Below are 25728 nucleotides of genomic sequence, written 5' to 3'. Positions count from 1 at the left end.
CTTCCAGTGAATATTCAGGACTGATTTCCTTTAGGATGGACTGGTTGGATCTCCCTGCAGTCCAATTCTCAAGAATCCAACTCTCAAGAGTCTTCTTCAACACCACAGTTCAAAAGCATCAATTCTTCAGCGCTCAGCTTTCTTTTTAGTCCAACTCTCACATCCATACATGACTACTGGAAAACCCATAGTTTTGACTAGACGAACCTTTGTTGGTAAAGTAATGTTTCTGCTTTTTAGTATGCTATCTCGGTTGGTCATAGCTTTCCTTCCAAGGAGCAAGCATCTCTTAATTTCATGGCTGCAGTCACCATCTGCAGTGATTTTGGAGCCCAAAAAATAAAGTCTCTCACTGTTTCCATTGTTCCCCATCTATCTGCCATGAAGTGATGGGACTGGATGCCATGATCTTCGTTTTCTGAATGCTGAGTTTTAAGCCAACTTTTTCAATCTCCTCTTTCACTTTTATCAAGAGGCTCTTTAGTTCTTATTCACTTTCTGCCATAAGGGTGGTATCATCTGCATATCTGAGATTATTGATATTTCTCCCAGAAATCTTGATTCCAGCTTGGGCTTTATCCAGCCCTGCATTTCACATGATGTACTCTGCATATAAGTTAAATAAGCAGGGTGACAACATACAGCCTTGATGTACTCCTTTCCTGATTTGGAGCCAGTCTGTTGTTTCATGTCCAGTTCTAACTTTTGCTTCTTGATTTCTCAGGAGGCAGGTCAGGTGGTCTGGTATTCTCATCTCTTTCAGAATTTTCCACATTTGTTGTGATCCACGCAGTCAAAGGCTTTGGCCTAGACAATAAAGCAAAAGTAAATGTTTTTCTGGAACTCTCTTGCTTTTCCAATGATCCAGCAGATGTTGGCAATTTGATCTCTGGTTCCTCTGCCTTTTCTAAATCCAGCTTGAACATCTGTAGGTTCATGGTTCACATACTATTGAAGCCTGGCTTGGAGAATTTTGAATATTACTTTGCTAGTGCATGGGATGAGTGCCATTGTGCAGTAGTTGGAGCTTTCTTTGGCATTGCCTTTCTTAGGGATTGGAATGAAAACTGACCTTTTCCAGTCCTGTGGCCACTGCTGAGTTTTCCAAATCTGCTGGCATATTGAGTGCAGCACTTTCACAGCATCATCTTTTAGGATTTGAAATAGCTCAGCTGGAATTCCATCACTTCCACTATTTTTGTTCGTAGTGATGATTCCTAAGGCCCACTTGACTTTACATTCCAGGATGTCTGGCTCTAGGTGAGTAATCACACCATCATGGTTATCTTAGTCATGAAGATCTTTTTTGTATAGTTCTTCTGTGTATTCTTGCCACCTCTTCTTTTTTTTTTTTTTTTTTTTTGAACCCGGGCGCCGACACCAGCGCGCCGACCGGCGGCGGCGGGGGCGCGGGCCCGGGCGCTTGCCACCTCTTCTTAATGTCTCCTGCTTCTTTTAGGTCCATACCATTTCTGTCCTTTACTGTGCTCATCTTTGCATGAAATGTTCCCTTGGTATCTCTAATTTTCTTGAAGAGATCTCTAGTCATTCCCATTCTATTGTTTTCCTCTATTTCTTTGCGTTGATCACTGAGGAAGGCTTTCTTCTCTCTCCTTGCTATTCTTTGGAACTCTACATTCAAATGGGTATATCTTTCCTTTTCTCATTCACTTTTTGCTTCTCTTCTTTTCTCAGCTATTTGTAAAGCCTCATCAGACAACCATTTTGCCTTTTTGCATTTCTTTTTCTTGGGGATGGTCTTGATCACTGCCTCCTAAACAATGTCACGAACCTCTTCCAGAGTTCTTCAAGCACTGTTTATCAGATCTAATCCCTTGAATCTATTTGTCACTTTTTAGTGGCATTAACTGGGACTTATTCCCCCTAGGGGACATTTGCCAAAGTCTGGAGACATTTTTGGTTGTGACAACTTGTGGGGGGAGGGGGGTCTGCTGCTGACATCAAGTGGGTTAGGTCAGGGATGCAGCTCAACGTCCCACATGGTGCAGGACAGCCCCCACAACAAAAAATGATGCAGACCCAAACATCAGTAGTGTGGAGGCGGAAAAACTCTGAGATAGGGGGGTATTACCATGATCCCAGCAAGAGGTGGTGATGGCCTGGGCCAGGATAGCGTAGATAGGGATGGAGTATTGAAGGTTTTTCTCTCATATTTCCTTAGATTTCCCGAACGTTACTCAGGCAGGGAGGGCATTCTGTGCTCAGTGCCTCAGGGATAATACAGGGAAAGAGTCAATTCTTGGCTTTTGACTTTCGAAACCCTAGTTCTCAGGGAGAAGAGAAAGAATGTGGATTATGGACAAAAGATCTGAAAGAAAGCCTGATGACAAAGAGCCAGGGGACCACCCCTATTAACCCCCCTCCCCTCCCCTCCTCCACACACAGATACAGATTTCAGGAGACTGTAAGGCAAGGTGTATGTAGCTTTTATGGATCTGTAAGAAAATAATCCCCACCCTATCTTGCCTTAGACAAGCCCAGGGAGAGTGGGTGATGACAGAATACCCACATATATTTGCAGAATCTGAAACTGGAGGAGCTGGGCCACTTCCCCAGGAGGCATCCTAGGGAGGCCTTGGAGGAGAAGTAAGTGGCAACACGAGCCTGAGACAAATGTCCAGAGTCTCTCATGACCCAGCCCGGTGTGGGAGCCTCAGTATGAGGCTGGTGCCTGCATATCTCAGAGAAGGAGCTGAGGAGGGGAACGCGCAAAGTGGCTCAGGTTTGGAACAGAGAGCTATCAGTGCAGGACTGACCACTGCAGACCCAGCAGGAAGGAGGACATCTCAGTAGTTGCCAAAGTAGGTTGATGATAAACCACAACAGATGTCCCCTTGGCACCACCCCAGCCCCCCTGGACCTTGGGCCACAACGCTGGAGAAAACAAGAGGAAACCCCCAAATTGCTTAGATTTATTTCTGTCACTTCCAGCAGAATAGAGATGTGAAATTTAAGTCAAGTTACAGAAAAATAAAGAAAATCATATTTTTATTGCACCTGGATTTGGGGCTGAGACTGCTTCCTCTGAGGCTCCACAGGCTGCGGGCATCTGCGTGTCCATCTGCACCATTATCACCTGGCATCGACTGCACAATCCCAGGGGTGGCACCCAGGTCCATTCAAAGCCCCTTGAATGCTGCCTGCAGCTGAGGGCACCCCCTAAACTGTCACACACAGCCGGGCACATGTGCACACGCCACACATACTGATCAGAAAGAGCTGTCACCAAACTACCATTTAAATCAATGGTTGAGCGCTCAGTAATTGGAAATGTCAAAAGCCACATTTTCTAAGTGGCCTCAAAACACCACATTGAAATCATTTATCTGAGCTGGGTACACATTTGTTTTACCTCTTCCCTTCTTCACACTGTCCTGTTAGAAAACTATAATAATTAGGGAACTGGGTAAAAGGCAAAAAGAGAAAGAAACTGAATAACCCACAAACTGTAGCCCGACATTATCGACCTTCAGAACACAGTCTTGTAGATATTCCATGAAGGTTTACAAGATTGAATAAAGTTTGAGGAACATCTGCGGCCCCTTCTTGGCAGTTCATACTTAACACATTCAAGGTTCCCATAAGTCCTGTAGGAAACAATCCTATTTAACTCACTTCATGCTAGAACTTCCAAAACCTATTTGACCACAGAACTATTTTTTTCCACCCAATGCCTCTTTACATTCAATTTCATGGAATACACCTCAGGGAACACTACTCCAAACATAAATTGGCCTAATGATTAAACAAATTAAGAGAACAGAGCCAAAACCCCACTCCCAGGCCAGCCAAGAAATTTTATAAACACCAACAAACCATCAGGAACAAATCATTTACAAGGGAAATAGAGCCCAGAATACAGCCTGCTGTGGCCTGTATTAGGCCAAAGGTTCTGAATTGAAACTCAGCACCTTTAAGAGTCAGCCCCTACCCCCCACCCCCAACTTCCTGGCAGCTACAAGGACAGGACCCAGTTTCTGAACCAGCCTAACCTCATGTCCTCCTGACCTCTCCAATCCTTACCCTCTTCTATCCTCACCTCATCATGTTTTCCAAGGCACTGCTCTGCTCTGCCTCCCAGGCAACCACCACCACCCAGGCTTGCCCCACCCACTGGAGCAATTCAATGCAGTACCATTACTGACCACCAGTGAGATGCCAGGCACAAGGCTACAGCAATGAACCAAGCAAAAAAGCTTTTGTGTTCATGGAAATATGGTCTAGAAATGCCTACAAGCCAGAACTCTTCTCTGAACATCAGTCTCCACATCTGGAGGGAAATACAAAAGTGGGAGCATTGGACTAGCAGACATCTAAGATTTCTGGTTCTGTGTTTCCAGGTTGGTGGAACCTCTTTCAATTCTCCACTAGGCACTTTTTCAAAGATGACTTCCTGGGGTGGGAGAGAGGGATCTCACACAGCTAAGCGACCTCAAGTTGGGAGATAGGCAGGTTTTATCATAAGGATTGTGGAAGGGCTAGGAAAGGCAGGAAGTCAAAGACTAAGACCCATCCCAGACTGGCCCCCCAGTGAAGAAACCTCTGGGTTTCAAAGCAGAACTGCCCTGGCATATTTCTTGCCTCCCTGCACAGCTGGAAGTCAGAACCCCTCCAATTTAAACCTTAGTTCGGCCCTATTCACTGTGTAATCTAATACAACCTATTTGTCTAAATTTTAGGTTTTATCTATAAGATAGGAATAATAATGACTATTCCACATAATTTGGGGGATCACAAAATGAGACACCATATGCATGACTGAGACTTAGAGATAAATAAAAATTAATTACATCCCATTGCTAAACAAAGCTGTAGAGCCTGAAGCATGGCTTGTAACAGCCACTGAATGAATGTGTGAGTGAATGAATGAATGAATAATAGAGGTTTCTGGAAAGGAAAAGTAGCCCCTAACATATAAACTCTGGTGGTGAGAGCTCCAACACACACCCCAGATCCACTGACTTCCCGACTGGGAGGCACCTGATGTGCCGTGCTCCCCAATCAACTTCCCAGCACTAGTATGACAGACATCACCTTATCAAACATCACCTTGGCTTTAAACACATCAGCCTTCATCCCATCTCCATAGATAAATATCTCCCCTCCCCCCTATCAGGGACAAACAAGGAAATTCATCAAATCATGAAGCATATTCCCTTAACAAATAAAACCCCTACTTTCAATGGAACAGAAAATGTGATGTTGCTAGGGGTTGAATGCTTGGTGTTTCCCCCTAAAAGTCACACACTGAAGCCCTAACCTCCCATGTGATGGTGTTTGGAGATGGGTGGGGCCTCTGGGAGGTGATTAGGTTCACATGAGATAATGAGAGTGGTGCCCTCATAATGGGATTAGTACCCTTCTAAGAAGAGGAGGACAGAGAGCTCTCTCTCTACACACAGAGCAAAGATCGTGTGAGCACAGCAAGAAGGCTACAAGCAGGAAAGCGTGCTCTCAACAGGAGCCAAATCTGCGGGCACCTTGATCTTGGACTTCCCAGCCTCCAGAATTGTGAGAAATAAATGTCTGTTGTTTAAGCTTCCCAGCTGCCTGTGGTATTTTGTTATAGCGACCCAAGCTAAGACAAATGTCAAAGAAAATATAACTCCAGCTTGAGCTTGGCTGTGAGTTAGAAAAGTAAAACTTCTTATTAGTAACTTATTAGCCACTGCTTCAACTGATTGTACACCAATCACATGAAATGAAATTGGAAATTGGAAATGAAAATGACCATAAGCATTTCTCTAGAGTTCATGGCCAAAAGACTGAACACAAAATTGTAATGAAGGATAATGAAGTCCAGAAGAGAAAGGCAGACATGATTCTGCCTGGAAGAGTTATTAGGAAGGCATCATGGAAGAGGGATCATTTGACCAGGCAGTGAAGGATGGTCAGGAGTTGGCCAAACCAAAAAAAGTGGGGGGGGGGGGGGTGCGGGAGGCAGGGAAGGAAGACATTTTAAGCAGAATAAAGGCACAAATGGGGAAATATTCGGAGATGGGAAAAGGCATGGAGGAGTCAGAGACAAGGAATTGTTCTAATGTGGTTATGACAGCACAGGCCTTTTATAGAGAAAACAACTGAAGATGAAACAGGTAAACTGGATGAGGCCTCATTAGCAAGACCCTTTATGGACTTCAACTTGTAGGCCAGAAGTTGAAGACTGGTGGGCATGGGTTGAAGCTTTCCTACTGGACAGATTCGTTCAGAAAGCAAAGTATTTCTTATAAACTGGCGTTACGTCTTAAAAATTTGGAGATTTTCATCATGGCCTTGGATTTAGCAAAGAATCCTTAGATATGACACCAAATGCATGAAAAAAGAATGAAAAAAATAGATAAAGCTTCAGAAAAATTAAAAACTTTTATGCTTCAAAGGACTCCATCAAAAAAGAGAAAAGATAACCAACAGAATGGAATACAGTATTTGCAAATCTTGTATCTCATAAGGAACTCATATCCAAAATGTAGAAAGAACTCTTACAGCTCAATAATGGAAAAGACAACTCCATTTAAAAAATGTTTCAAAAGTTAAATTTCTAAATATTTAAAATAAAAATTAGGAGATTTTGTCTTGAAATCCAGATGCTCTGGAAACACTGAAAGAGCTAACCACTCTGGGCTTACATCCCTTCACGGCAATGACAGGAGAGCTGAGCAGGGGATGCCTCCTCTAAATGAGCTCCCTAGTCAGCCACAGTCCCCACTGTTCCCCAACCCAGCCTACTTTCCTCACTGAAGCCACTGAAGGTGATGATGCCTCTTAAGGTCATTGTCCAATCACTCCAAGGCATAATCTCTTTAACATTAAATTCATTCTCATGCTAAAGTTGGAAGTTTTTTAGATTTTAGATTTTTCTTTCTTTTCCTTCACTGATTTTATTGCCATATTCCAAGAAAACTCTTGAAAGTCAAGGATATATCATATATTTTGCATCTCTCACAACACTCAGGACAAGACTAAGAACAAAGTCGATGCTCAGTGTTCACTGAGTGAATGTGTAAATGAGTGAGTAAATAAATGCTTCTCTGTGATTGTCTTCACTACCTGCTCTTCTTCCCCTCAATTCTAGACTTATGCCATTAAAAAGATGGCCTAAAATGAATATGGATGTGTAATAAAAAAAAAAATCAAACACTGAAGTCAATCACTGAATTTCTATTTTCATTTTCTATTAGGATGAAATGGAAATTTGAACTCTGAATAAACGCAGAACAGACCATTACATATGACATCAAGATGAATTAGAACCCAGGGTACTGGAAAATGCTTGTGAATAAAATTAAGAAACACTATCAGTGATCTTTGAGGACACTGTGAAAGATAGGATAAGTGCCAAAAAGCTGGAGATGGGAAAATGTTCTGATTTTCAAAGGGGGAAAGAAGTTTGAGTTTGCCAGTTCCAGATTGGAGAATATGGTGTCACTCTTAGGCAGGGTTCCTGAACAGGTTCATAGAGGAGCACTTGTGAACACCTCAGACAAGAAGCAATATCCATTTGGAGCCAGCACAGGGTCACCAAGAACAAGTCATATTAAATTCATTTCATTTTCTTCTCTCTGATAAGGCTCCTAGCCCAGTGGATTGGAGAAACATAGCAGATACAATATATATGGTGCAGTGAGAGAGTGGGCAGTGAAAAGGGCTAATTCAACCCTTGAGCTATATTAATAGAAGCATTACATACACCATAAATTAGGAAGTGATGTTGTTTCCTTTCTCTGATCATATTTAAAGAGTCTCATTTAGAACTTAGTATCACTCTTGAAGAAGATTTTTGACAGTACAGTCTTCTGCAGGTCCATTTGGCAAAATCTCTTTAAAAGCATAAAGCTCTAATCCAGATTAATGGCATCTGTTGAAAAACTGATAGATCTGGCTGGGCCTACATTCTAAATGGTAACAACTGGTTGAACCCAAGTAGTGACTGTCCATTTGGACAGGACATGTGTTCTCAGGCCAACCATAATCACCACCCCCCTTCTTATACTGTGCTGGCTGAGGTGGTGGGCCAACTGCCACAAATAATCTAACTTGGCCAGCTTCACTCACTTATTCTCTCTGCCAAACACTCAAAGGCCTGGAGTTTGCAACCCAGGATGCAGAAGATCCAGAGGAGAGTTAAGATGATAAAGCAGCAGTGAACCACCTTGTATGAGCAAATGAGAATCACAGTTCAGGGTTGGTGATCAGAGTCTGCAAATATCCAATGGGCAGTCATGGGGAAAAAGCATGTCTCGTTCTATGAAGTCCCAAGGTATAGAACCAAAAGGTGGATGAGAAACATTCTTAACCCAACATTAAAAAACTCCTTACAACAGCCAGAGTGGTCTAAAAATGGAATATGTGGGCTTGGGAAGTGGTGAGTTCCCCATCACTGGGAATGTGCAAGCATATGGTGTCTCCTGTGTCACAGGTATATAATCAAAGGGATTCGAGGGTCTGATTAGGCAAGAGAAGGCATGAGTCTGAAATTTTTCACAATAGGAAAAAGAACTTTGAAAACAGTCCCCTTTGTTCCAGTCAGTAAATTCTTCAAAAAGAGAAAAAAGGGACTAAGCCAAGAAAAAACTCAGTATCACTTTTAAAAATCAAAAGCTGTCTCACAAAACGTACAGAGGACAAAATCCGTCAGACTAGGTGGAGTGTTTGTGCCAAACTGGCCAAATGATACCCAAGATAATTGGCGTCAGGCATTATTTTTGATGACTGGTCAAACGCTCTTCAGAGGCCAGCAACAAAGGCAAGGGAGGAAAGTAAGAGGGTAAACAATGGACTGTGATCGGGAGGCAGGCGGTCCCCACCGCAAAACTGCCATCTGCTACTGACATCAATCCTTCAAGGGGCAGCTTCAGGCAAACAATGTATCGGGACACTGGGCCTGGAAGGAAACCAACTGCCTTCACATTTCCCACCTTGTGACCTTGGGCAAGTCATTTAACATTACAAGGCCTCAGTTTCCTCACCTCTAAAACTGAGCTCCTACAGACTGTCTGTACTTTGTGTAAGCCAAGAGGGGCGAGGTCTGGGAGTGAGCCATGGAAACTATCGAGCCCTGAACACACATCAGTAGATGATGATGATGATGAACAAATAGAATTTTGACAGAAAAGATTCCAGTTTCAGGCACAGTAGCATCCTGACCTAAATGGTGTGGATGTCAACCCTAGAGGAATAAAATGAAACTCTTTTAACCAGAATGCAAAGACATTTAGAGTTTAGAAGAGATAAGATCATTTGGACAAATTTCCTGCTGAAACGCATTACCCTGCCCTTGCTATTTAGTTGTTAAAATAAAGGCAAAAGGTAAAAAGTAAAAGAATGCTTAGTTGATACTCAGGCAGAGTTCACAGTCCCAGTGGTAGCAATCCTTCTAAAATTAGGTAAGTACGTTTCCTACCAAGCCAATGCTTATAAAAACCCCCAAACTGTCCCAAACTTGGCCTAGCCTTCTCTCTGATGGCATTTTCCATGGGAAACTTAGTTTTTAAAGAAAAAAATAAAAATCAGCCAGATTAGTCTTACAGAACATAAACTCCCTAAAAAGTGTGCAGGCTTTTGTACTGAGCAGTCAGAGAATTCAGATCCCTGACCAATAAAAGGGTGGATTTCTCAATTTTCAGCAAGGCTGAAACATTGTAAGTCACTGTTTTCCACACTGAACTGAAAACTGCAGAGGAGGCACCCAGGGAAGAGCAGAGTTTTCTGCTTTTCTGCTCATTTTTCCCCGGGGTCTACAGAGAGGTGATTGGCATGCTGGGTTTGACCAGAACTAAAAGGCACAAGACGGTTGGCGAGGCTGGAAAAAAACAAAGCTCTCCCCTGATGGCTGCTCCCCTCCCAAAGTTTCCCAAGCATCTGAAGCGAAGACAGCAGCTGTGATGCGCGACCTCCCAACGCTCCTGGGGGGGGCCGCCCGACTTCCTGGGTCACTGAGCCTTGAGCAGTAGCGGCACCTGGAAGCAGGTGTGGAACCTCAGGTCACCAGAGCATCAAATAACCAACTTGCTCAAGAGCTCTGGTGGGGGGCAGGCATCAGCACCCCCTGAAGATGTACTCTGCCCTTACTCTTTCTACAAGCGACCACAACACACCCTATGTCACAGCAAGGAGAACCATGACCAGAAAGAAATCAGACGCCAAGAGGCCCAGGCTTCCCTTAGGGTATTCTCCTAAAAGAAAGGGTGAGCATGGTGGATGGTGCTTCCATGTCTTCCTTGCCAAAGCTGAGCCTAGGACTCACAAGGGTGCGAGAAGCCCCAGTCTGGCCTGAATAAGGAATCTACCTGAATTTGTCTATGCAATTGTGTCTGGTTTCCTCTTTCCCCTTGCTAGTGAGGATTTAGGGAGCGGCTTCTGGGAGGAGTGTGCACCCCGTGAGTGGCATTAAAGCTGAAACGAGCAGCCAGAGGTCACCTCACCCTCCTGGCAGGCTTCCCCTGACACCACGGAAGCCAGGCAGCACCTACCAGCCAGCACACTGAACTGCTGGCTTTCAATGAGGGCTGATGACCCTGAACACTAGTGCATGGACGGTGATGGGGGCTGCACGCTGTGAGACAATACATTTTCTGCACTGAGCTCCCTCTTTATGCCTAAATGCCTGCATTAGTTTGGATCAATATGCTCCATAACAGTTAATCCATGGCAACCCAGGCCAGCCGAGAGTCACCGACAAAGAAGTGTAGCCCAGGGATGCTGCTTCCCACAGTATATGCATGTGAATTCCAGACCAGAGAAAGGGGCAGAGGCAAAGCAACGACAAAAAACAGAAAGGAGAAAGAGAGGGGGAAAAAAAAAGCAGATCACAAAAAAACATACATCATATCATGGGGCTTTTTGCATGGCAGGGGGAGGAGGTAGTGACTGCCTTTGGCAGTGACTGTCAAAATGGCCTGAGAGTGACATGTCACGGCCGAGATGATGGAGTATCTGAGACACTCCTGAAGCCGGGTGTAGGATCCTCCTCACACACCTGCAATGCAGTGATCGCCGCCCGCTCTACGATCCCTACTCCCAGCACCAGCGCGCTCTGCAGTCGAAACCAGTCCGGACTTCTGCAGCTGCCACTGTTCCTCCTCACAATAAGATTATTGATGCATAACAACATTTCATGATGGCAGGGAGGAAAAGGGGGAAAAAAGCCAAAGCAAGAGAAAGAAAGGGGAGGGGAGGAATGACTCCCCAGCCCGAATCTCACCTTTTATTTGGGCTTCATATTCGGCAATGATCTCTTTGTCTTTCTTGAACTTAGTTTGAGATGACATCTTCCAATGTGGCCAAAGGCACTGACAGGCTGTTGGATTTATTGCTCCTTTTCTTCCCGAGTCCTCGCTCCAACCCTAGTAATCACACGGCTCTGGTCGATTTCACAGGTGTAGGGGGCTAACCTCTTCCACTCAGCTGCAGAGCCAGCGGAAAAATCCCTCTCGTTCTCAAAGGAAATTTCTCTTTACTTGGCGAGAAAAATGTCTCAAGTAGCTTGGTCTGGTCAACTCCTCTTGCAGAAGAACCACCACCCTAGGAGCACGGTAACCTGCCCAAGATTTTCAAGATTTTTCTTCCAAAAAAAATAATAACCAAGAGCACTCACTCTTACACACACACAGACACACACATACAGACACACACTCACGCGTGCACTGGCACACTCATCCAGCCATGCACACACACAGTCGTGATGCACACTCACACACCCTCACACCCGCTCACCCTCTCACACACACTCACACACACACACACACACATCCACAAGAGGCGCGGCGCCTCCTCGGTCCTGCAGTCAGCCTCCGGCTGTTTTTCCAAGGTTCTGTTAAAGAGATGGTCAGGTTGCCAAAGGGCCGGTCATCTCGCATCCTCCCTCCCTTCGGCGCCTCTGGTCCGATATACAGTGAGGCTCAAAGCCAGGAGGGCGAGGTGGAAGTTCTCCTGCTGCAAGGCTTAAGCTCCGGTGAACCGGAGGCTGGACTGCACGCCCTGCAGGGCTGGCCGAGCGCTCCCCCACCGCTCTCGTCACAAGCTCCACCTCCCGGATTTTATAACAACTGACACATTGTAGCCTACAGGAGAGCAGAACTCACTGCAAGCAAAAAGAGGAAGAACAGCTCACAAAAGGGAAGGAGGCAGGAAAAAGAACTGGGCTGGGGAGGCCTGAGAGGCCCCTGCAGACTCCTACCATTGGCAGTTAGGTTAGGAATTCGTCCTCCAAAAACTCCAAAAGGTCCACCTTTTCTTTGCAACGTGCAATTTAATTCAATTTCTCAAGCAACGGCTATGTGACAGTTTGTCACTCTGCTGGATTGTCTAGCGGAGGAGAGGGGCTGATCCATGTAGGCAAGCTCATTAATATCTGTGGAGCATTATGGGGCAGCAGGGACAATGCCAAGTGTCTCAGATGTGGAGTTTTGCAAAGCCATTGGGAGCAGGCTTGCTGGAAACCCAGCTACCTCAGGACGCAGGTTTAGCAGGACGCGGAGCAAATCAATAACTCATTGAGCCTCAGTTTCCTCACCAGTAAAATGGTTCTCTTTGGAGGATTTTTTCATTCTTTCTTTCAACATGTATTTCAGTTTAATATAGGTCAGGCATCGTTCTGGGTATGGGGACACGGCAACGATCAAACTAGGCAAAAAAAAATATTCCCCACTTCTGGAGCACCACAGTCTCCACATCACCCAATTCTGGGAAGTCAGCACTAGTCATGGTAATAATCTCAGTAAAATCAGCCCCAAGCAGAACTCAGAATGCATCATGAATGGTGCCTTCTGGAATTGTGCAAGGCAAGAGGCCCTAAGAGGGGAAGATGAAAAATAAACAAAATGAGAAATTTATATATGATAGAAGATGATAAGTGCTATGAGGAAAAAATATTGCAGGGTAGGGGCCTTCAGGAATGAGGGCGCTCTTGGGGGCTCAAGTAAGAATGTGAAGCTAAGCTTAGCACGGGGCATGGTAATAAGCACTCAGTAAACCCCTCAACAAACCCACAACATAGTGCACATGAAGGAACGGGCACAGATATGGGAGGTGACTTGCCCAAAGTCACCAGCACTCACTCCTCTGCTGTATGACCCCAGATTCTGCACATACAGATATGCAAAGTTTGCTGCATTCTACTGGAGATTAAACCCGTTTCACATGCACTCAAGGCAGAATAAGATCTGTTCTGTAAAAATGAAATCAAGCACTACAGGGTTGCTGCCCCTGGAATTTCACATGTTAAGATAGTCATTAATATGTTCAGTTCAGTCACTCAGTCGTGTCCGACTCTTTGCGACCCCGTGGACTGCATGCAGCATGCCAGGCTTCCCTGTCCATCACCAACTCCCGGAGCTTGCTCAAACTCATGTCCAAGAGTCGGTGATGCCATCCAACCATCTCATCCTCTGTCGTCCCCTTCTCCTCCCGCCTTCAATCTTTCCCAGCATCACAGTCTTTTACAGTGAGTCGATTTTTCCCTTCAGGTGGTCAAAGTACTGGAGCTTCAGCTTTAGCATTAGTCCTTCCAATGAACACCCAGGACTGATCTCCTTTAGGATTGACTGGTTTGATCTCCTGGCAGTCCAAGGGACTCTCAAGAGTCTTCTCCAACACCACAGTTCAAAAGCATCAATTATTCAGTGCTCAGCTTTCTTTATGGTCCAGCTCTTACATCCATACATGACTACTGGAAAAACCATAGTTCTGACTAGACAGACCCTTTTCAGCAAAGTAATGTCTCTGCTTTTTAATAACATGCATTGTCCCCCAAACTTGGTATTTTCACAAATTTCTCAAAATAATCTTCAATTTGCCTTTTTCTGAGTGCATAATGAATAATTTGATTTGGGTGCAGAAATGAATAGGTTATCCATGCATGTCCATTGAGGCTTCCTAGACAAAGTGGCGGTTGTAGTGAATCTCCCCAGGTCAGCATGGGGAGGGGAAGGGCATTCCTATGGTGCAAACAGTATGAGCATGGTTGGGAACACACAGAATCTGCTTGGAAAAAGCAAGAGAGAAGTCCAGCTAGTGAATCACGGGGTTTACTATAGCTTCGTGCCCAGAGACAAGAGATTACAGGTTTCACAAGTAGATGCCACTGGCCCACAGTCATTGCCATCACCCCCTGCCTTTCCCTTCCCATAGCACATTCAGGTCCTCTACAGCGACCCCTGCTTTAAAACAGTGAAAGCCACACTTGTTACCGGAGACAGATGTGCTCGGAGATTAGCACCCCTGCCTCAAGCCTAGACTCTCAAAGGAAAATGGGAGTTATTAACATGCATTTGGGGATGTGATAAACTGGATTCCCTACCTGCCTCTGTGGTTCCAGCTGACGGGGGCCTTAAGTAGCTTCTGTGTCTTCACTGAGTCTCAGTTTCCTCATTTGTAAAATGGTGGGGATCTCACTCTTTGCACAGGATCCAACAGGAAATTTCAAGTGCCTGGAACACAGCAGAGGTCCATGGAGTATTACTTTTTAGCATCCAACCATTCTGGGTCTAGGACCAGAGGCGGGGCTTCACAGAAGCCTGGGATGGGTGCAGAAAGAGAGGAAGAGAAAGGTTGTGCCCGCTGTGAATACATCAACACATACCATGAATCCACAGTACCCAGAATCTTCCTTCCCCAAGAAGAGGTGGTGTGACCTGGGCAGGCCCCTTGCACAATGCCCTTGCTCTTTTCCTTCCAATCCTCTGCACAGTTCACCCCAGTCTCCCAGCTGGCCTCTGTGACCACACGAAGGGACCATTCCCTTCCATGTGACCTCTTCTTCCTCGCTTATGAGAACCAACTGCCATTCCTGGTAATTATCCTTCACATGGTATTAACAGAAACCAGACTGCTGCAAAAATAAATGTTGTAGGTGGCAGGGTCAGGGGCTCTGCCACGTGATTTGATCTGTGCCACCCCTCCTCCAAGGATGGGAATACTCCTTGGAGGATATATTTCACTTTCCTCAGGCTCATTTCCTGGATTCTTTTAGATATTCCTGAATTATACTAATGTTTAATATTTATCGAGCCCTCATTCCATACAGTCACTGGGCCAAGTATTCTACAGAAATGTTATCAATGACATAGATTTTATCAGTGGGTCAGGAGCTATAATCATCCTTGTTTCACAGACAGGCAAACAGGGGGGACAGAGCAGTGCAGCAGTTTGCCCAAGATCACACAACTAGCTAATAACTGAATCACTTGCAAGCCCACATCCGGCCACATCAGAGCCCAAGGACTCAACCAGGAGACTATCATATCCCAGAATAATAAGCGTAGGAATAACTGCTGTCAAGTCGTGACATTTTTCTTCAATCAATACTGTGTTCAACCTGAAGTATGCCACTAAAAAAAACAAAGTAGAGCTTAAAATATAAGGAAACCATGTCATAAACGGCCATTGATGAGGCTTAAATTACAATTACAAATGAATAACACAAAACCCACTAAACTGGTTTCTTTTCCTGGTAGGGGAAAAAAAAGACTCTACTTGGAGGAAGAATGACCAGAATAACTTTTGGTTTAAGGCATTTTTATTTTTCTGGTCGAATATGAAACACTCCCAAAATGACTAATAAGAGTTGATATCTTTTGTGACATTCTCCAAAGCTACCAACTAATGCATCCTTGGCTGACTTGGTGAATAATTGAATAATTCTGCCCTTCAGTCTCTGCTCTGGAAAATGAAAGCAACCACAGAACTCAGCTAGTTAGTGCCAGAATTGGATACAATTAATAGTGATGATGACAACATGTCTTGTGTGTATATACTGCTTTATATTTTAGAAAGCCTTTTCATATCATTTCTCTTATTTGGTCCTCACAATAACCCCGGGGTGGGGGGGGGGGGTGGGGCAAGTGCGGCTGTTTTTAATCCTTGTTTCACTGATATGAGTAGATAAGTGGCAGTTTTAATGGAAGAATTATTTTATAACCTCAAGTATAATAACATTGCTGTGTCACAAGACCCATAAGCCATAAAAGCCTGACAGATTCAACTACAAAGCAATTTTTTCAAAATTCTGCCTGGCCAAAACCATCATAAACAAAGTCAAAGACAAACTGCAAACTGAGAAACAGTAATTCCAATACCTATCACAGACCAAGGACTCATTTTCCTAATATACAATTCAAGCAGATATTTGTACATGAATGTTCCAGCAGCACTGTTCACCACAGCCAAAAGGTGGAAATAATCCAAATGTCCACCAACAGATGAATGGATAAATAAAATATGTTTTATCCATATAATGGAATATCATTCAGCTATAAAAAGGAATGAAACACTGATGATGCTACAATATGGATGGCTTTTTGACACATTATGCTAAGTGAAAGCAGGCAGACACAAAAGGTCATATATTGTATATAGTGTATTAGATATGAGATATCCAGAATAAATAAACCCATAGAGATAGAAAGCAGATTAATGGTTTCCAAGGACTGAGGGAAATGGGGAATGGGGAGGAACTGCTTAACAGATCCAATTTGGTGATGATGAAAATTCTTTGGAACTAGATAGAAGTGATGGTTGCACAACACTGTAAATGTACTAAATGCCACCGAATTGTACACTTGAAAGTGGTTAATTTTATATTCTATATATTTCAGTTCAGAAAAAAAAAAGATACCAAAAGAAGCTCCTTCAAATCTGTGAGAAAAACAACAACAGTCTGTTAGAAAAATCAAAATGAAATGCTAATCCACATCATTCACAACAAAATCAGGCATGGCTGGGTCCAGGGGCTCTAGCAATTTTAAGAGGACATATCTTATTCCAAGCTCTCCATTCTGCTTTCCTGTATGGTGGGAGGCTCTCCCCATAAGATGGCAAAGGTGGCCCCCACCAATCTTATATCTCCAAGTTCGGCAATTCTGGCAAGGAAGGCAAAGTTCTTCCCAGGAATTCCAGCAAAAGCCCTAGGAACGGTCTATTGGGCCCAGCTGGGGTACATGGCAATCCTTGCAACTGACTATATGGCCAGAGGGATAAAATACTCTACTTGGTCAGGACTGGATTGTGGGCCTGCCCCTGGAGTTATAGGATGGGTCGGATTCGAACAATCCACATGGCCCAAGAGATTCCCCAAAAAGGATCAGGGTGCTGTTCCAGAAAAAGGAAGAAAGGATACTGGTTGAGCAATCAACATGTGTCTACCATGAAAAGGATATGGGAAAGAAGAAAGGGAGATTCATGGAAAATGTGATAAAGCTTCTTGGAATTATCTGGCTTTGTTGTTTATAAAGCACAGTCTTGTCCATAATCTTGATCCTCACATAGCCCTTTGAGATACTTAATTTCACTGCCATTTTACAGATGAGGGAATGATGGGAGAGGGAGGCTGAATGACTTCCCCAACCTCCCATGGCTAATAAATGAGAGCCAAGCAAGAAACCAGGACACCTGACCCCACATCTGATGTTCTTTCCCCATCAATGTAGGTGCCATACTCTACTGAGAGACTAACGAGATACATGCCGGAAACCTCAGGCCTTGGACACATGCCCACTTGGCTATGTTAAGAAAAGGACACAAATCAGTCTCTCAGCAATCAGGACCTGTCACTAAGTCTGAGGTGGGCCTCTAGGTGATGCTACAGAAGTCCTCTGGATATTTAAGAAAAGCAGTTCCTGATATGCAGTCCAGATGTCCTCTTGTCCATCCAAAGGCAAGGCAGTCTTAGGGACAGTGATTCACAGCTAGGTCTCTGAATTCTAACTCTGGAAGAACAGAAAGAAGGACTTGAAAACCTCTGAACCCTTGACCCCACTGCCAGCAGAGTTTGCTCACTTCCAAGAATGATAACACATTTGGTCCACGGCCTCCATGAGTTTCAGGGAAACATTTATTCCACCTAGAGACACCTTAGTTCAATGAACACTTTGGCCACTCTCCCCATCTCTCACTCTTCCCTGGAGGATGAAAAAGTAACTTAGCAGATTGGTGAATCTGGAAGGCCAGACTGAGCTCACCCCCTTAATCTTCTCTTTTCAGGTCGGCCTGTTTATAGGAAGGACCAGTCTTACAGAGGGAGCAGGGCTAGCTCTGCTCCTGTAATATGCCTGTTAGGGTTGAGACCAGCTAGAAAAGTCAATTCAGAAATAGAGAGTTAATTCATCATTTTGAACATGCACCTAATCCATGTCCTCCACTGTAGTTTTACAATGAACAAAGCTTACAATTCAAGAATCAGAGCAACAAGAAGTTTCTGGAGCTGGGTTGAAAGCCTGCTTCTGCCACCTACTAGCTGTGTGACCATGGGCAAGCTGATGGCTGGCACCTAGGGAATCACGTATGTGCTTGTTTGTTTTTTTTTTCTAGTGAAAACTCAATTTTTTTTCTTTTTTTTTTTCTTTTTTTTTATTAGTTGGAAACTAATTACTTTACAATATTGTAGTGATTTTTGCCAAACATTGACATGAATTAGCCATGGATTTACATGTGTTCCCCATCCCGATCCCCCCTCCCACCTCCTTCCCCATCCCATCCCTCTGGGTCTTCCCAGTGCACCAGCCCTGAGCACTTGTCTCATGCATCCAACCTGGGCTGGTGATCTGTTTCACCCTTGATAGTATACTTGTTTCAGTGCTATTCTCTCAGAACATCCCACCCTCGCCTTCTCCCACAGAGTCCAAAAGTCTGTTCTGTACATTTGTGTCTCTTTTTCTGTTTTGCATATAGGGTTATCGTTACCATCTTTTTAAATTCCATATATATGTGTTAGTATACTGTATTGGTCTTTATCTTTCTGGCTTACTTCACTCTGTATAATGGGCTCCAGTTTCATCCATCTCATTAGAACTGATTCAAATGAATTCTTTTTAATGGCTGAGTAATATTCCATTGTGTATATGTACCACAGCTTCCTTGTCCGTTCGTCCGATGATGGGCATCTAGGTTGCTTCCATGTCCTGGCTATTATAAACAGTGCTGCGATGAACATTGGGGTGCACATGTCTCTTTCAGATCTGGTTTCCTCGGTGTGTATGCCCAGGAGTGGGATTGCTGGGTCATATGGCAGTTCTACTTCCAGTGTTTTAAGGAATCCCCACACTGTTCTCCACAGTGGCTGTACTAGTTTGCATTCCCACCAACAGTGTAAGAGGGTTCCCTTTTCTCCACACCCTCTCCAGCATTTATTGCTTGTACTTTTGGATAGCAGCCATTCTGACTGGTGTGTAATGGTACCTCATTGTGGTTTTGATTTGCATTTCTCTGATAATGAGTGATGTTGAGCATCTTTTCATGTGTTTGTTAGCCATCTGTATGTCTTCTTTGTGCTTGTTATACAAGTAATAAGATCTCCCTCTGTGTTTCTCCTTTATCCACTGATACTTCTCAGTGGGTTCCAAACTGGAAAGGGGAAGAATAGGGCTTGATATACTGACCCTATGAAAGTCCCAACAGTAGAGTACTTAAATCTTTTAATGGTTTTTAATTCTAAGGTATGGGGCAAATCACAGCAATGCATAGTCACCGGTGCTTGGTCAGGTAGTCCAGAGTCTTAGTCTGGACTACCTAAAAAACACCACAGACTGGGTGGCTGATAAACAACAAACACTTCTCATAGTTCTGGAGACTGGAACTTTGAGACAGGGGCGCTAGTATGATCAAGTGAGGGCCTCCTTCCAACTCAGACTTCTCGTGTATCCTCACTAGGTAGCAGGAACTATAGAGCTCTCTCAGGTCTCTAATACAAGGGCACTAAACCCATTCTCAAGGGCCCCACCCTCATGACCTAATCACCTCCCAAAGCCCCATCTCCTAATAGCATCACATTTGGTGTTAGGATTCCAACATGTGAATTTTCAGGAGACACAAACATTCAGACCATAGTACCAATCTTCAAGGACTCGGGCCAGAGGTAATGATCCATGCAGGTTGGAGACTGAGCTCAAAGTGGAGCCTGAAGGAGATGATCCCTGAAAGAGACAAGGGCCACAGTGTGAAGAGCCTCCTAAGCCATGTTAACAAGTTAAGAGTTTAGCTGAGGTTCAGTCGGGAGCCTCTGAAGGGAACTGACCTCTTCAGATTTAGCTTTCAGAAAAGGTGATTCCAGTGACAGCGTAGAAACTGGGCTAGACGAGGCAAAACAAGAGACTAGAAAGCAGAGAGGCTGTTACCATCATCCAGGAGAGCTATAAAGGGGGTTAGACAAGATAATGCCACATACTATGGTTCTGTGAAGACTAGGTTCATCACAAATGTTGCCTCTATCCTTGTATCAGTAACAGCATACAGTGGGTACTATTATTGTCCCCATAGAAGGAAATTACCTCTCACAGAGTTAGCTTTCTGGGGTAGCTGCTGACCTTAGCCCCTCATGCCAAGACCCAGCTTCTTTCACCTGAACAGCTTTAATAGCCTCCTTCCTGCTCCTTTTGCCTCCAGCTTTGCCTTCTTACAATCCATGATCAACCCAAAACCCAGAGTAAGCTTTTAAAAAATAAATCAGATTCTGATGCTTCCCTTTAAAGAAGTCTCCCACCACATTCTTCCCCATGACCCAGGCAACTGGGCCTCAGCCTTGCCCCTGACCCCATTTCATACTGCTCTCCCTCTGGTTCCCTACTCCAAGCCACAGCAGCTTTCCTACACTTCTAGAATGCTCCAGGGACTTGCTGTTCACCCCAGCTCCCTCCAGGATCTTGGCCCATGTGTCGAGGCAAACAGGTGCTCAATGAGCACTTCAGTAATTCTCAAAGAAGCCCACCCAGACCACCCTACTCGAAAGGCAACTCTAGTCCATTCCCCTGCTTTATTTTCTTCATAGTACCACTACGTCCAACATTACCAAATTTACCTATATGACTGTTCACTTAATGACCCTCCACACCCCATCCACTTTATTGTGGTTGGACATGAGTTTGAGTAAGCTCCAGGAGTTGGTGATAGACAGGGAAGCCTGACATGTTGCAGTCCATGGGGTCACAAAGAGTCAGACACGACTGAGCGACTGAACTGAACTGATGGACCTTTCTGCCATGACAGACACGTTCTTTACCTGCACTGTCCAATACAATGACCATTAGCCTGTGAGCACTTGAAATGCACACCTGTGGCTACATAACTGAATTTTCAATTTGTTTTAATGAGTTTATGTTTAAATTTTGTGGTTACTATATATTGTTCTAAAATATAGGCTCTAAGAAAGCAGGGACCATGTCTGTCACTATATCCCCTGTGCCTAAACAGTACCAAACCTCTAGTAGATCAGGTCAGTTCAGTTCAGTCGCTCAGTCGTGTCCGACTCTTTGTGACCCCATGAATCGCAGCATGCCAGGCCTCCCTGTCCATCACCAACTCCCAGAGTTTACTCAAACTCATGCCCATCGAGTCAGTGAGGCCATCCAGCCACCTCATCCTCTGTCATCCCCTTTTCCTCTGGCGCACAAACCCTCCCAGCATCAGGGTCTTTTCCAACGAGTCAGCTCTTCGCATGAGGTGGCCAAAATATTGGAGTTTCAGCTTCAGCATCAGTCCTGCCAATGAACACCCAGGACTGATCTCCTTTAGGATGGACTGGTTGGATCTCCTTGCAGTCCAAGGGACTCTCAAGAGTCTTCTCCAACACCAAAGTTCAAAAGCCTCAATTTTTCGGCGCTCAGCTTTCTTCAGAGTCCAACTCTCACATCCATACATGACCACTGGAAAAACCATAGCCTTGACCAGACGGAACTTTGTTTCTCATGACGTACTCTGCATATAAGTTAAATAAGCAGGGTGACAATATACAGTCTTGATGTACTCCTTTTCCTATTTGGAACCAGTCTGTTGGTCCATGTCCAGTTCTAACTGTTGCTTCCTGACCTGCATATAGGTTTCTCAAGAGGTGGGTCAGGTGGTCTGGTATTCCCATCTCTTTCAGAATTTTCCACAGTTTATTGTGATCCACACAGTTGAAGGCTTTCACGTAGTCGATAAAGCAGAAATAGATGTTTTTCTGGAACTCTCTGGCTTTTTCAATGATCCAGCGGATATTGGCAATTTGATCTCTGGTTCCTCTACCTTTTCTAAAACCAGCTTGAACACCTGCAAGTTCTCGGTTCACGTATTGCTGAAGCCTGGCTTGGAGAATTTTGAGCATTACTTTACTAGCGTGTGAGATGAGTGCAATTGTGCGGTAGTTTGAGCATTCTTTGGGATTGCCTTCCTTTGGGATTGGAATGAAAACTGACCTTTTCCAGTCCTGTGGCCACTGCTGAGTTTTCCAAATTTGCTGGCATATTGAGTGCAGCACTTTCACAGCATCATCTTTCAGGATTTGAAATAGCTCAGCTGGAATTCCATCACCTCCACTAGCTTTGTTCATAGTGATGCTTTCTAAGGCCCACTTGACTTCACATTCCAGGATGTCTGGCTCTAGGTGAGTGATCACACCATTGTGATTATCTGGGTTATGAAGATCTTTTTTGTACAGTTCTTCTGTGTATTCCTGCCACGTCTTCTTAATATCTTCTGCTTCTGTTAGGTCCATACCATTTCTGTCCTTTATTGAGCCCATCTTTGCATGAAATGTTCCCTTGGTATCTCTAATTTTCTTGAAGAGCTCTCTAGTCTTTCCCATTCTTTTGTTTTCCTCTATTGCTTTGCATTGATCACTGAGGAAGGCTTTCTTATCTCTCCTGGCTGTTCTTCGGAACTCTGCATTCAAATGGGAATATCTTTCCTTTTCTCCTTTGCTTTTCGCTCTCTTTGTTTCACAGATATTTGTAAGGCCTCCTCAGACAACCATTTTGCCTTTTTGCATTTCTTTTTCTTGGGGATGGTCTTGATCCCTGTCTCCTGTACAATGTCACGAACCTCCGTCCATAGTTCATCAGGCACTCTATCAGATCTAGTCCCTTAAATCTATTTCTCACTTCCACTGTATAGTCATAAGGGATTTGATTTAGGTCATACCTGAATGGTCTAGTGGTTATCCCTACTTTCTTCAGTTTAAGTCTGAATTTGGCAATAAGGAGTTCGTGATCTGAGCCACAGTCAGCTCCTGGTCTTATTTTTGCTGACTGTATAGAGTTTCTCCATCTTTGGCTGCAAAGAATATAATCAGTCTGATTTCGGTGTTGACCATCTGGTGATGTCCATGTGTAGAGTCTTCTCTTGTGTTGTTGGAAGAGGGTGTTTGCTATGACCAGTGCATTCTCTTGGCAAAACTTTATTAGCCTTTGCCCTGCTTCATTCTGTACTCCAAGGCCAAATTTGCCTGTTACTCCAGGTGTTTCTTGACTTCCTACTTTTGCATTCCAGTCCACTATGATGAAAAGGACATCTTTTTTGGGTGTTAGTTCTAAAAGGTCTTGTAGGTCTTCATACAACCACTCAACTTCAGCTTCTTCAGCATTACTGGTTGGGGCATAGGCTTGGATTACTGTGATATTGAATGGTTTGCCTTGGAAATGAATAGAGATCATTCTGTCGTTTTTGAGACTGCATCCAAGTACTGCTTTTCAGACTCTTTTGTTGACTATGATGGCTACTCCCTTTCTTCTAAGGGATTCCTGCGCACAGTAGTAGATATAATGGTCATCTGAGTTAAATTCACCCATTCCAGTCCATTTTAGTTCGCTGATTCCTAGAATGTCGACATTCACTCTTGCCATCTCCTGTTTGACCACTTCCAATTTGCCTTGATTCATGGACCTAACATTCCAGGTTCCTATGCAATATTGCTCTTTACAGCATCAGACCTTGCTTCTATCACCAGTCCCATCCACAACAGGGTACTGTTTTCGCTTTGTCTCCATCCCTTCATTCTTTCTGGAGTTATTTCTCCACTGATCTCCAGTAGCATATTGGGCACCTACCGACCTGGGGAGTTCCTCTTTCAGTATCCTATCATTTTGCCTTCTCATACTGTTCACGAGATGATGCTAGTAGATGCATCATCTACCTCTAGTAGATGCTCAATAAAAAAATCCTTGAGTGAGTGAACAAAGATATGAACAAGTGAACAATGAAATCCCTTCTGACCTCCTCTTGTCTCTGCTCTCCCCCTCTCACTAGAGGCCCTGAGGCCTCCCTCCACCCAGCCCAGGAGGGGGGCTTCTCTGCCGCAGTGACCTCAGGGACTTGGCAGAAACACCAGGTGCCAGGGCAGCGGAGTCAATTACTCCCTCCACTGCACTCCATTTGGAGTTGAACTCCCCCTGTGAGGAGGTGGGATGGTAATGATGCTTAACCAAGCCCCAGTAAATACTGCAGCTGTTTCCTATACAGCCATTTGGGCTTTACGGAATGTGGAAGTGGCTCGGCCTATAAATTCACGTGAATCGCTTTATTTGTCTATTTCTCCTCCTCCTCCCTTGTCTAATGTTGGAAGGCACTGGGAGGGAGAACCAAGTCAGTGTCAGGTCAAGAGGCTGAATTTAATTAAAGTCTTATTCAGACCCAATCTCTTTTAGGAAATGAAATCAGCATTGGGCTGAATAATATATTTTTTGCAAGTTAGGATCCCTCCTGGGCTCCATTTAGGCAGAAAGATAATTCAGAACAGACATTCAGTCTGATCCTATTTCTGCAGAGCGAGGACTGGGACATCTACATGATCCCGTGACAATAAGACAAAGTTATACTTCCCCCTGTAATAGCCCCAAATGATGACTGAGAAAGATATGGCTTCAAGGTCTCTGGAAAGCACCACTTCACCTTGTTAACTGTGCCCAGGGTCGGATGGGAAAGGAGCAGACACAGATGCCTTGAGATAGTACCGAGCATAAGTCAGGGAACAGACAATAACTTAAGAGACAAGATAACTGAGATGAACTGAGCAAACCTGGCTCAAGTTGAACTTCCCAGAGACTCCATGTCATTTACAGTCAGTATATGCTTTCAAGCATCTGGTTATTAGGGGTGTGAAAAAAAAAAAAAAGAAAAAAAGAAAAAAAAAACACTCTTGGGCCTGCTCTAAAAAGCTGACATGGAGGGACAACAGAACATGTGACTACAGTATACTTCAAGGCACACCTCTGAAAACTGCCAGTCCCAAGGTCTGAGATGCTTCAGGAAATAAGCTGTATTTTCTCTGAGGTTTATGAACTGTCCTTAACCTGGAGAAAACTCTGTGTTATAGTAGGGGACAGGGGACATAGCCTTATATGCAATCTGGACAATAACCAGGCCCTAGAGTATCAGATGTCTAAGAAATTATAATAGTAATAATAGTTACCATTTAGGAAGCCCCAACAAGGCTCCAGCCTCTGTGCAAAGCTATTAGGTTGGTGCAAACATAATCGCTGTTTTGGACCATGAATTTTAAATCATAATAACTAAGCTCAAACACATCTTTATTAATCAAAATAGGAACCATTACAAACAACAGATTTTTGCCAACAAGAAATAAGTTTGTTTGTTCCTGTAGCATAAAAACCCATGCTTCAAAAAAAAAAAAAAAAGAACACCCATGCTTCCAGATTCAATGAACTCTTGGAAAGCATTTTCTATATCCTGCTGGTTGTGGAAGCGTTTCCCCTTTAATAAGTTGTTGAGATGCGTAAAGAATTGGTAGTTGGTTGGCGAGAGGTCAGATGAATATGGCAGGTGAGGCAAAACTTCACAGCCAACTCGTTTCACTTTTAAAGTGTTGGCTGTGCGACATGTGGTCAGGTGCTGTGGAGAAGACTTGGGCCCATTCTGTTGAACAATTCAGTGCATCAAATTGCTGAGCATACTTTTCAGATATGCTTTTGCCAGGATTTCAGATACTTTTGCCAGGATTCAGAAAGC

The 25728-nt window shown here is 44.2% G+C and overlaps 1 protein-coding gene across 8 annotated transcripts in view; it reads right to left on the bottom strand.

Annotated features, from left to right (window-relative positions):
• Positions 1-12010, bottom strand: part of SRGAP3 (SLIT-ROBO Rho GTPase activating protein 3) — a 245807-nt gene extending 233797 nt beyond the window's left edge. For all 8 annotated transcript variants that reach the window (XM_043886248.1, XM_043886249.1, XM_043886250.1 and 5 more), the window contains exon 1: positions 11222-12010. In XM_043886248.1, the coding sequence (XP_043742183.1) occupies positions 11222-11288 (67 nt within the window). In that variant the 5' untranslated portion in view covers positions 11289-12010. The remainder of the gene's footprint in view (positions 1-11221) is intronic.
• Between the last annotated feature and the right edge of the window lie 13718 nt (positions 12011-25728).

Source organism: Cervus elaphus, chromosome 24, assembly GCF_910594005.1.
Source record: "Cervus elaphus chromosome 24, mCerEla1.1, whole genome shotgun sequence".
Lineage (NCBI taxonomy): Eukaryota > Metazoa > Chordata > Mammalia > Artiodactyla > Cervidae > Cervus > Cervus elaphus.
Note: the sequence above shows the minus strand (reverse complement) of the source record. Positions and strands in the feature narration are given on the sequence as shown.